The 13,313-nt window shown below is 48.2% G+C and overlaps 1 protein-coding gene across 1 annotated transcript; it reads left to right on the top strand.

Annotated features, from left to right (window-relative positions):
* Positions 1 to 6,430: 6,430 nt before the first annotated feature.
* Positions 6,431 to 8,997, top strand: LOC117890361 (achaete-scute complex protein T8). Its single transcript, XM_034795158.1, has one exon. It carries the CDS (start codon positions 6,706 to 6,708, stop codon positions 8,611 to 8,613), a length of 1,908 nt encoding a protein of 635 aa, XP_034651049.1. The 5' UTR covers positions 6,431 to 6,705; the 3' UTR covers positions 8,614 to 8,997.
* Positions 8,998 to 13,313: the final 4,316 nt, after the last annotated feature.

Genomic DNA, 13,313 nt, shown 5'->3' with positions numbered 1-13,313 from the left:
GAAAAAGAGCTATGAAATATTAAATAAAAACATTAAATAGAGACAATGTGACCTCGGAAAGACTTTGCCAAACACCTGGTAAATATATTTTAACTTTCTGCAAGGGTGTGAAATTTTAAATTATATTTTTTTTTTTTCTCCTGTCGCACATTTTTGCGGCATTTTGTGCCCACCCTTTCGGTTTCGTTGGATTGTAGGGTTTTTTGCTTTAATTATGGTGAGCGACAGGAGCAGTAGCAGGACCAGCAAACAGGATCAACTTTTTCGCGGAGCGTGCATGGGGGGGAATTTGCATAATTTGCATTACCACCGACTGAATCCTTTGTCAAGGACCCTCGCGCGTGCGCACCCCGCTGCTGACTCGCTGCCACCGCCAGCGGAGGGCAACAAGTTTTTTCAAAGCTCTCTCTCTGTCTCTCTCTCTCTTCCTCCCCCGGCGAAATGTAATCAGTTATTCAAATAGATTTCATTTCATTTCCAACCCGATTGTACGCGCATTAATTTCTGTGCCATTGTGCGTAAATGTTCGGTGCTCCGGCGATGTCCATTCCGATTGCGATTGCGATTCCGACTCCCGTTTCTACGCCCAATCCTGTTGCCATTGTGCACTCACTCACCCTCGGAATGATCAGCAAAGGATTGCAAAAGTATCAGCTAACCCATGCACAGCTCAACACAGAGTCTGCACATTGGATAGAGGGGGTTGATGTTGATCAATGGCTTGCGCCTCGACAACATTGCGATACTCTGCCAAAATTATGGAAAATATCCTAAGTGGGGGTGCAATTTTTACACAAAAGCAAACCATACCAATCTGAATAGCATCCATAAACATTCTTTGAAATATTGCCAACAATGCACACAAGCCCCTTTAAAGATCTTTACTTTCGCAAGTCATAGAAATTTAATGATCTAATGGCTCATCTTTTCCTATTGACAATGCGAAACGTATCTGCATCTGAGAAATATTAACACATTCTGATAGTCCCAAAATGATCACCAAAATCATAAATAATAGCAAAAATGTACAAAAAAAACTACTCCATCGTAAAGATGGTCAGCAGGACTCTTGCTCATGGATTGCCCACTCCCGAGAACCCATGAAAATGTTTAACGATCTCCCACTCTCTAAGCATTCATTTCGGGAATGTTCCTAAAACATAACTGAAAGCAACAAACACCAAATAAGACAACCAAAACTACATATGAAATGGACATAAAACCTTGGAGCTCTACGTCGTAAAGTTGTAGGAACAACCATAAAATAGAGCTGTGAGCCGAAACCAATCAAATGGAATGGAAGGAAAATGGAAATGATATATTGACTTGTGAGCAGCTCCCACTGCGCCTGGACAGCTTTTGACTGCTGGCTGCTAGAGCTGGAAAGTTACCAATGGATCTGTGCAGATCCCAAAAGCAAACAATCGCCGCACCCCCAGGCTCGGGTAATCCTGTTGGAAACTTAATGGGCAGAGCAGAGCGCGTAGGCTGCCAGGTCCTGGTGGACAATGCCACCATTGACAGAATGCCAGGAGCCACGGCAAAGCAATAATAACCTTACATACAAGTTTACAGTGTGTGCGCACATAGGGGTTGATCTGATAGATGTCCACACAGGGTGAGCGTGCGAGTGAGAGAGCACATATGGCATATAGGGGGAGAATTGTTGAGCGATTGCTGCAGCAGGAGCAGATGTTTTTCGCGGCTGACGATGTGGATGATGACGATGACGCTGGTGCTGCTGATGATGATGATGACGTTGAGGATGACGCTGGCGATCAGCGACCCCAGCACGGGACACGGACACAGGACAACAAAGGACATTAGAGGAGCGGCGAGCACGAGTGCCATAGAGAGACGAGGGAGCGATGAAGGAGAATCCCCGAACCGGTCGCAGTGCCTCAGGCATTTTATTTCATTTTCATTTTTCCTATGTATGTATGTTAATACTCTTTGAAAGGTTACCACGACCACGAAAAAGAAGGTGTCCTCGCTGCCATTAAATTTGTAAGTATTCTATGTATACATACATATGTATGTAAATATGTACATACATACATATGTACATACATAAGTTCTGACCTGTCTGACTCCATACCATAGTTTTGGTAATTAATGGAATACTTTCCAGAAAGTGTATCAAAAACTTCATTTTTATGTTTTTTTTAAACATTTTTGCCTCAAGCGATGTACATATGTATGTATGAATAGATGTACATATGTACATAGTACATACATAGGTCCCAGATTGGCCCAGGAGTGTCGGTTGAGGCAGCGAGCCTGGCAGTAGGTGAGCAGGAGTAGGAAGTAGAGGGTGGGGAGGAGGAGTAGGGTGAGGGTGAGGCCGTGTATAATTTATTTGTTGCTGTGCCAACCCCCGAAAAGCGCGTCCCGATCCAGGATACGCATAGTCATGGGCACCAGGTACACTGGCACTGGTCTCACACGAACAACAATTCCTATGCGCACAACACACACACATTCTCGCTCTGCCTCTCTGTCTCTTTTGTGTTCTCTCTCCCTCGTGTGCTGTATTTACAGGGGCACGTGCGCGATCACGATCGCACCCCAACCTTTTTTCGAGAGTGCTCGAATTTGTAGGGAAATTTTCAATTTCGCTTTTCAGTTGGCTGCCGATGTGTCCATTGTTCCATTTACAGCAAGCAGACTGGACGAGCTCTGGCATTGGGACGGGACCAGGGACAGGGCCACACGTTTGGCGCATGCCGTTGAACAGTTTTCCTGAAAGGGAATGGAAAGCAGTCAACGGGAACCAGCTGAGGACTGGCCTGCCCAAAAGTATGCTAGGCTATGAACACAGGCAAAGGACTACGATGTAACAATCTCTGGTTAAATTATGATCAGTATATGGACAGCTACATATGAGTGGCTGCGAATCCTTCCACAATGATTGATAAACGCTGTCGCATCCAAATCCTAATTTCAAACAAAAAATTGCATTTTCACTTGCAATTTCCTGCGATGAGACAGAGAGTCTCGACGAATCACAAGGAGTTATGTTTTACCCCACGTAAAGTTCTTCCACTTGGGACCCTTGACACTTTGCGTTTGAGTTGCTGCCTGGCTGATCCCGAAGCTATTTCGAGCGAGGACTGGCACTGAGAAAGGGGACTTCCGCTTCAAGTTTCCTTAGCCTGATGGCACACTCATAAATTCATGTTCCTGCGACTCCAGAAGCAATCAAAAAATCAAAAAAAACCGAAAACCAAAACGAAAAGAAAAGAAAGGAGGAATAGGAAAAGGCGATTTATGTACGCACAACTGCGCACAGATGCCAAAGGCAAATGAATGAAAAACAGAAGCCAGGATCATATGGGATGGCATGGGTTTGGTTCGGTAAGGATCGAGCTACCGAGCGAGGCACTTGAGTCGACGACAAGTACCAGACGCACTACAGACAGGACATGAGCGGGGGGCATCACTTGGGACTCAGTCACTTATTCAATCGGCGCCTTCCTCCGGTTACACGAAACTAAAGCTAATTTGATGCCAAAAGGGGGATCAAAGTCAAAGTGCTGTGAATGCTGATGCTCTTCCTGATTGATTTACGATTGCCGAGTGTGAGGAGCGAAAGAAATCCCCGAGAGCCCTAGAGAATCTGGGACTCCTGCGAGTCCTGTTTGTGTGTGTCTGTTTACTCTCTGCTTTCACTCCCATTTCAAATTTCACTCATCATCTATATTCATAGATGGAGTTTCGTTTCCCATTCATCTACTTCGATTCATAGCTTCCCTCTCTCCCACCACTTTCTGTGTGGTTCCCATTGAAATCGATGCGTTTCTCCTTTCGGCCCGGCCCGAATGCAAATAAGTCCCGAACCGAATCCCAAGATCGAAATTAGTTTTTGTTTGTCCAACTTGTTGTGTTTTCTCAAGCCGCCAAAGATGAAAGTACAAAAATGGAGAACGCTGAAATTGAATATAATAGTCCCTGGACAGGATGTGTGCCTTACCCATGACTTACTTTTTTGATCATTTTTAACTTAAAAACTCCACAAATCTGCCCGTAGCTACAAGTAGTCATGCGTTCGCTTCACACCTTTTTTTGTCAGTGTATTTCCCCTGCAGATCTCGACACATTTCTCTCTGTGTGCTCTCCCGAGAGAGTTTTGCTGCATTAATGAGACTTTCAACCCCCTGGAAGGGCTGCGCTGCCAGAAATCAGACAAATTATAATTCCAAGGAGGGTTGCACAGGGCCCGAAAAAATTATACAATATTATTTATTTATGACTATTATTCTTTTTGCTTTTTTTTTGATTATAATTGCAGCGAGGCAAAGCTCTTATATATGTATATTGTATTTGTATGTGTGTGCGTGTGTAGGGGCTGTGGCATCTCTAGGCGTGTCGTGTCGTGTCGTCAAAGTGGGACGGAACCAAGTCAAAGCGTTCGTCCTCATCGAACAACAATGCAGGCGCAAAAGGGATCGAAGGAGCCCGAGCCCGAGCCCGAGCCCAGAAATATGCGCACGCACACAACTGTTGACTGTTGACTGGTGGCAGGAACTCCGGACCGGCAGCAAAAACAAGGATCTACAGCCGATCGACATCCATTCAGGCGAAACCGGTAGTCAAAGTCCTCTGCCGCTGCCGCCTGCCGCCTGCCTCTGATCCTCCTCAAGTCGTTTCCTTGAACTTTTCAAGTGAACTCAAGTTTATAAATTGTGTAGCAAGTACGCACACATAGCTAGAGCGAGAGCGAGAGCGAGAGAGAGCGAAGGATACTCGTCAGGATCAGGTCTATCAGCAACTACCTGGCCCAAGCCGAAGCAACAAAAAAAAGAACCACTAAAAACCCCAAAGAAAACGAAAAAAAAAACTGTTGTACTTCCATCGATCCACTCCCTGGCCTACAAACTAGTTTCCGAGACGCCGACTTAAGCTTCGAGAATTTTTGCCAAAATCCGAAAATTATTTTCCCACCAGACGGACAGACAAGAAACTAATTGCCCCTCGGCCCACGGCCCACGGCCCAAACTCGGAACTCAAACTGAAGCTGAAGCTGAAGCTGAACCTGAGGCATGCCGCAAGTAAGTTGCTGGAATGACGCAATGTTGCTGTTGCCATTGCTCGGAAGAAGATGGCTTAGCGTTTGGGCTTACCCCTAGAGGTAGCTAAATTCCTTCGTGGATCTTGTCAATTTTAATTAGGATTTATGGCCATACAAATTTGCCAAGATATCCGAGTTCGTTCTTTTGCCTCTCTCTCCTTTCATTTCCCTTAATTAGCTCGACAATTGGCAAATGATTTCGCACAATGCCCTGGCCAAGCCCTCATTTTCTTTACTTCTTGCAGAGATTGAGGGTCCCAGAGACAACTCCTAGGTTTCACATGGGAATATCCGTGAAACTCTTGTCCAAATGATTTAGTGGAAAGTTGAGAGAAAGTGAAATTCGCTGATTTGCTTTGATGTATGGGTTGGCTTCCGATTTCCCATTTAGAGATTTGGGACAAGTTTTGCTGTGATTTCGGGAATATGCTTAGGGGAGTGCTTGAATCAGTATGGCTCATTGTCGTAGTTCTAGATTGGATTGTTGGAAATTTCACAATATAAAGAAAGGTTCGATAGATTCTGCGCTTTCCAGTTCGACTTTTATTCCTCTGTCAAGTGATCAAGAGAGAGAGAGATCTATGGCCCTGCGTCTACGTGCGTGATTGTGTGGGAATTTTAAGGTGGCAATTGGTGCCCAGGTACTGGCCTCATCGACCAGGGCTGCCAAAGCTTCGATCTGCCCTTTGCTTTGAGTCTTTACATTATGTACATCAAGGGGCGGTATACAAGCAGGCGGAGAGCATAGCAATGGAATGGTGAGGGTGAGAGAGAGAGAGAGAGATCAGCACAGAGAGGAGCTCTGAAGTTGTGGTGGGAAACCACCCTTGTCCAGGTGGAGTGGATCAGATGTTAGTTTTCCCAAAAGCCTGAGCTGAGCTGAGCCTTTGTGTGTGTCGTGTATGGATGTGTGCGTGCGAGTGTGGACACCCTACCCTACCCTACGCTACCCTATAAGGGATCTACGAGCCAGGGGATGAAAAGTCAGACCTCTGTTACGAGTAAGAGAGTGCTGCTGCTGCTGCTGCTGCTGCTGCTGCTGCCGCCGCTGCTTGTTGTTTTCATTTCATTATGTTTTACATAAGCGGTGGGGAATGGGCAGGGGAAGGGGAAGGGGAAGGAAGGACATGAGGTGTGTGCGAGGTATGTGAGGGATACGATACGAGGGACACGACACGAAGGATACGTTATATTTTGTTGTGGCATTGTGTGTGTGTGCGTTGTGTGCGCGCCATCAGTCAGTCAACGAAGTCATTTCCGCTGGCAGAGCACAGCAGCGGAGAGCAGAGCAGCGCAGTCAACGCCGGCGTTCCGATCCGTTTTATTCCCTGGCCTGGCCTTGCCTTGCGTTTCCTTTCCGTTGATCGGTGACAGTTCAGTTTTTGGAGTTCTGCCGCCAGATATCGGGGCACGCGACACAGAACGCTGCCAGCTGTCCTGACGCAAGGACACACATTCTCTAAGCAACGCAAAACGCACCACAAACTACAACGAGCAGGAGGAGCACCACCAGCAGCACCCGCAACAGCAGCAGTTGCCGCCCAACACTCATCAAGGAGAGAACAAGCACTGGAAGAACCCCTCGCCCCCAACTCAAAGCCAAAGGTAACCCAATCCAAGCCACTGACAACCCAATGGCTGCACTCAGCTTCAGCCCCTCACCGCCGCCGCAGACGCAAGCCAAGTCGACGGCCAGCTCGTCCGCCTCCAAGGAGAACAGCATCCAGCCGCTGGGCTCCAGCAAGCCCTTTGGCAAGATCACCGTCCACAATGTGCTCAGCGAGAGCGGGGCGAATGCCCTGCAGCAGCACATTGCCAACCAGAACACGATCATCCGCAAGATCCGAGACTTTGGCATGCTCGGAGCGGTGCAGAGTGCCGCCGCCTCGGCCACAACCAACTCGGGAACTTTAGGCCAACGCAAGCGACCGCTGGGCGAGTCCAAACAGAACTCGCAGAACGCACAGAACGCACAGAACTCGCAGAACAACATCCTGATCACGCCGAGCAAACCTCCGGCGGGGGGCAGTGCCAAGCGCAGCAAACTCAGCAAGAAGAGCCAGGAGCCAAGGGTGGCCAAGGAGAAGTCGAGCAGCAATGCAGCGGCCAAGCAGGCGGCACCCACTGCCGCGTCTCCCTGCCTGGAGCTGGATGCCAAATCAGCGGGTACGCCCGGACGCAAGGGTCTGCCGATGCCGCAGGCGGTGGCACGTCGCAATGCGCGAGAAAGGAATCGCGTGAAGCAGGTCAACAATGGATTTGCGCTGCTGCGGGAGCGCATACCCGAGGAGGTTTCGGAGGCGTTCGAGGCGCAGGGCGCCGGGCGGGGTGCCAGCAAGAAGCTGTCCAAGGTGGAGACGCTGCGCATGGCCGTCGAGTACATTCGGAGTCTGGAGAAGCTGCTGGGCTTCGACTTCCCACCGCTGGGCTTCCATGCGAACAGCTCGAGCAGCGGCGATGACAGCTTCATGTTCATCAAGGACGAGTTTGATGGCCTGGACGAGCACTTTGATGACTCGCTAAGCAACTACGAGCTGGAGGAGACTGCAGGAGCAGGAATAGGAGCCACCAGCCAGCAGCAGGAGCAGCCAGATCCAGACCCAGTGCCAGAGCAGACACCACAGGACACAGGCAGTGCCAACACGGACCTGCTGCCCTGTGTGACGACCCTCAATGGAATGCAGTACTTGCGGATACCGGGAACGAACACCTATCAGCTGGTGACCCCGGACATGCTGGGCAGCAGCTCCAGCCTGGACGAGGAGCACTTCGGCGGTGCCTTAATTGACACAAATTGCCTGAGCAGCAATGCCAGTCCCGATCCCCCTGCCATGGCACTGCCGATTGCAGCTGCCCAAAGCGGTTCGAACTTATCGCGATCGCCCGTGCCACCACCACCAGTATCAGCAGGGGTAGGGGCAGGGGCAGTCACCACAAGCAGTCCCTGCACATCCCCAATACAGCGAGGCAGTTCATCAATGCCTCAACCAGCGAGCGGCAATGCGCTCGAGACAGTTACAGTTTCACCTGTCGCCGTTGCTAATGAACTCCTGTTGCAGGCGTGTGCCGCCCAGCTGCAGCAGCAACTGATCAAACAGGAATACGCCAACAGCAACATCAACATCAACAACAACAACAACAACAACAACAGTAGCAGCAGCAGCAGCAGGGCCAACACCAACACCAACACCAACACCAATACGAATGGCAATTCACCGACAAGTTCAGGCCTGAACTATTCACAGGATCAGGCCCAAATGCTGTGCTCGCCCATACTGCCCGCCTTCTACGACCAGGAGCCCGTAAGCTTCTACGACAATGTGGTGGTGGGCCTGCCCAGCTTCAAGAAGGAATTCAACGACATGCTCCACCAGGACCCAGCGGGTGGTGCCACTGTGGGCTCAGTCGGTGCCGTGGGAGTCGGTGGATGTCTCTCCGACGAGAGCATGATCGATGCCATTGACTGGTGGGAGGCGCACACGCCCAAATCGGAGACGGGGCCGGCATCCAGCTCCAACGACACATCAGCAGTGCTCATGTGATTCACAATCCATTTTTTTTGTAGTTTGCTCCTGCGGATCCTTGACCGAGTCATTGTGTAAATAGTAGAGAGGGAGACGTCAGCTGAACCAGAGCGAAGGAGAAGGAGGAGTCCCTTAGTCATCTAGTGATACAAAACCAAAACCAAAACCAAAACCAAACTAACCAAATCTTCCCCAATTACCAGCCCGCACAACCACCCACCCAGCCACCCAGTCCCGCACAATAGTTACAGATCCTTTATTTGGGTTTCATTTGTAGAGCCAGGAACTTAATTTTTTTTTATTATCATTATTTTTAGTTCAGTAAGCATAATTTTTTTCATAGATCTAATTAAATGAACCCCTAAATGTTGAGTTGATAAGTGAAGAAATATATATGTACATACATACATCAAATGCAAATACATAAATGAACAATATTATTTGAAAAATCAAAACAAAATCAAAGCGAAATTATTGGGTGGCAAAGAACAAGCTACACAAGTGGAGCAATCAATCTAGTAATTAAATTATTAGAATTAAATCTTTAACTCAAAGAAACTTTAAATATTCATGGGTAAAACCATTTATTTATGGTAACATTTTAGTCACCAAAAGTCGACAACGAGTCGAAGGAGAATTACTCAAACAGAAATCTAGTTTCATCATTCAGAAATATTTCATTCAGATATTTGTAGTTATACTAATATATTTGATTGATATGTTCCATTGCCCTTACAGCTATTTAGTGTTCTTTATCGACAGCCATGGATCTTCGGCATTCATGGGAAGTACAACCATTTCCCGGGCTGATCAAACAGCAGACAAAGTTCCCAGCGCTGATCCTGCGAAACAGATCAGATGTCTAACAGCTTAAAGGTCCCTACCAACACTGCACAGTCATCGCAGGGGAGGGGAAAGGCTGGCTCGGAGCGGGAATCCGGAGTCTGACCCATCCCGTACGACAGTGGAAACAAAAAAAATACAAATGAAAAAAAAATGGAGGAAAGATTGGCATGGAATCAGCATATCATGTTCATTTTCATAAGCGGCCAAGCATGCAAGGACACGGCGCTTGATGGATGGATAGAGATAGATATACGCAGAGGGAGAGCGACAAAGATGGAGATACATTTGCATATCAGGGTGGCAGGGCGGCAGGGCGGCAGGGGGCTGGCACTGCCATGAGCTGGTAAGGCACTGCGCTTGAGTGCGCCGCTTACTTTATATTCAAATGAGCCTCATGTCCATGTCCTGATAAATGACAGTGGCATATGCCCAAGGAGACCGAGAGCGAGACCGAGACCGAGTCCGGGCCACCAGGGACTGTGCAACGTGGGAATGTCTATGGGAATTGTTAGTTGGCATCCTGCCAACGTTGGCAAGTGTCCGGGATTCCGTTTGTAACGGTCCAATTTAAACATGCGCCTAATGACAGCGTAATTAAGAATTACAGTCCTCGGGGAGGACGACCACGGCCGCATACCGATAAGGCGCAACCACAAAAGGTCGATCACACCTTGAGGCATTCCCATCGAGCACTTTGGGATTTGCATAACTCTTTATAGTGCTGATATTTGTGTAGCATCAGGCTTAAGGATCAATTTATAGATAATTGTGTAAACTTTTCTGGAATATTCCAGAGAGCTCCCCGGGCTCTATCGGGTTTGGGTTTCTTTTTTGTTTGCTGCGAAGATACTTCCATCTTCGCTGCCCATTTGCTCTCCAATTATAATAATATATTATAAATAAATCTTGGCAGTTCGATCAGAGCAGGAAGATACCATGGCAGAAGCAAAAACAAATATCTTACCCCAACCAGCCGTAAATCCCTGCATCTTTCTCACCCTCATCCTGACTTGGCGCTAGACACTCGGCTAATTGTATGCAGTTCGCATTGTCCTGTGCCTGTGCCTGTGCCTTGGTTGTCTCGCTGTCTTACGGACAGCTGCCAGGACTCGGGGCACAAAAATGAGAGAAAATAAACAGAAAAAAAACGCGCCAATCCAAAGGATAAATGATGCAAAATTATCCAAGAAAACTCTTGCACACACACACAGGCATGCAGGGGAAAACAATGAGGAAAATCAATTGAAAATCGTTTGCCCATAAGATACCCAGGCCCAAGGCAAAGGCCCAAGAACCTTCTTGGCCTGTGCCCAACACAGAGAGTGGGGGGAGGGAACGGAACGTGCATCTGCAGTACCCAAAATCCATCTTTACCGTTCGGCTTGGGTCGGATTCGGATTCGGATTCGATTAGACCTTGGGTAATAGGTGTGTGTGTGTGTGTGTGTGTGTGTGTGTGAGGGGTGTGCATGTGTGGGTTTGCTGTGCGCCTACAACCCCCTCGAGTGTCCCATTAATGGCATCTACCAGTTGCCAGTTGCCCGTTTCCAGTTTCCCTTCTCGCCTCTCAACCTATTCCCTGTCCCCTATCCCCTATCCCCTGTGCCGGCCAGGTGTGTTTGTCGAGGCTCGTTCTCGAGCTGCATTTTCCCTTGGTCTCCTTCAACTTTTCCTTTGTGGGTGCCCTGGAGGTAACTGTTTTTGCGCCGATCTGTGCCGTTAGCAGTGAAAATCTGCTCAGCTCCGTTATGATTATTAAATATTGGTTCCAGGTAATGCGACACCCCCCGACTCTCTCTCTCTCTCTCTCTCTGTCTATCGTACACCTTCGATTTTGTTTCTCGTATTTCAATTTTCCATTCGATTCCCAAAAATCAATTTCAGACTTCGTTCTGTTCTCTTCTTTTTTGGTTTTGTGAATGGGAAAAGGCTTATGACAGATGAATGCTCTGTTGCTCCCTGCTCCCTGCTCCCTGGCGGTTACCGTTACCGTTCCCTACCGGAGCTCGTGTCCTTCGCTGTACGGATTCGGTTACAGAGCTCTGGGTGGGGTTTACTGGTGCTCTCCTCTCTCTCGTGGCTCCTCTCTGCCTTTTGATTTTTACCGTATGGCAAGTACAGTTATGCGATCGGTTCACGCCCCCGGGGCAGAGTCGGGGCGCACATGTCACCATTGAATATTCATAAATCATTTCGTGTAATAACTCATTATTATCATGCCCCCACCCGCACGATACGATCCGTTCCCGTTCCTGATCTGTGCCCATTGAGCGTGCGCGCATGCTCATGCCCCTGAGTCGGTTGATTGGGTGCCCCCACCATCTACCGTGCCCCTCTTGTCACCGGCTCGAGGCATATTACATTACCATTGAAGCAGCCACAGCCAGAGACACAACCCATGGCCAGGTGCTAACTTGGGGCCAAGCACGCGCTGCCAGACCTGGCATTTCGATTGTAATTACGACAGTTAACAAGTACTTGGCGGTAGGGGACAAGAGGGATAAGGTCATATATTGCCCGAATGAAGCCAATGTTCATTTGTGGTTTCATTTTCAGATATCTAAGACCAAGGGCAATAGGAACTCAAGGTGAAGAACTCAATAATAATTAGAAGATTGTTGCAAGAAGCCCACCACAAGGATCCATCGGGAGTCGATCTGTGACACAAGAACTCAATATAAAATATCATAATAAATATGGATTAAGAATGATGCAAAGATCATTGTTTCAGCACAGTTTACATATTGGAGTATGGGTGAGATCTTCGCTCCGTTCATTGATCAGATTTGACTGACTGAAAAGCGAGCCAGCTAAAGCGGAATCTGGCTCAGAGATCAGCTCGTGCTGGCGTTCATTCATACATTCATATATTCATTCATTCATTCAGAACTTAAGTGTTCTTGTTACTTGTTCAAGTGTCTGAGCCGTCTGATCCTCGCTTTTCGGCTTGAGAGTTTTGTCATTCAGTGGATCGGCTTTGATCTGATTTCTTAACCCAGTTTCCTGGGGCAAGGAGTTAAGCCTCGTTTAGGCATAACCCAGCGTGGCTCCGATCTTCGCTGGCAATTATAATATTTGCCATATGTACGTGCTTCTGCTCTTTGAGTCTCTGCGGCTGGCTCATGGCAGTCTGTGTGTGCTCCTTGGAGTGGACGCACTTCAGGCCACAATGAGGCACTTAAGTGTGCGCTTTGTGTCTAAGTCCTTAAGCGCTTAAACCGCAAATGGAAAAACAGGTCAAGAGGATGAGACAACGGCTGGGCTGGCACCACTCTGCAATCTCTGGTCTCTTGGCCGCTTAACACTTTCCAGAAGCGCTTAGCCAAGAGGTTCACCTAAGCCCTCCGCCCACAGAAAACCACAAGGAGATGATCTTGCGCCTTGCGGCTGACAGAAATTGAGTTAATTTCATTCATGAGTCGAGTCGATGTCTGCTTCCATATTGTCCTAATGTCCCCCCTCAAAATGAATGGCATAAGGACAACATCTGTTGCTGCACGCAGCAAACTGATACAGTTACAGATTGAAACGGGAAAAACAGTTGTTGCCCCCAAGGCCCAGGCCCAGGCCCAGGCCCAGGCCCAAGGCTTGGCCGCACATGTTTTCCAGGACATTTTCTATTGCCCCGATGGCAGTGTCTTTGTCTCCACGTGTGTCCCGGTCCCCTCCCAGACTCTGGCACTCTTTTCTTTCTTCTCCTGTTTTGACTAATGCACTCGGGGTGGCCTGAGAGCTCTACACTCGGAATTGAGCCATCAAACACTCTTCTCGTTCTATGACCAAACAGAATTTTGACAGCTCTCGGCCATTGAATGAATGAAGACACTCCAGGAAGCGTTTTCTGCAGTTTTCTTCAGTTTTGCATTGCATTGA

This window comes from Drosophila subobscura, chromosome A, assembly GCF_008121235.1.
Source record: "Drosophila subobscura isolate 14011-0131.10 chromosome A, UCBerk_Dsub_1.0, whole genome shotgun sequence".
Taxonomy (NCBI): Eukaryota; Metazoa; Arthropoda; class Insecta; order Diptera; family Drosophilidae; genus Drosophila; species Drosophila subobscura.
This window is presented reverse-complemented; position numbering and strand designations above follow the sequence as displayed.

What these genes read in the sequence shown, in the direction of transcription:
- LOC117890361 (XM_034795158.1), top strand. Translation starts at nt 6,706, where the DNA reads ATGGCTGCACTCAGCTTCAGCCCCTCACCGCCGCCGCAGACGCAAGCC.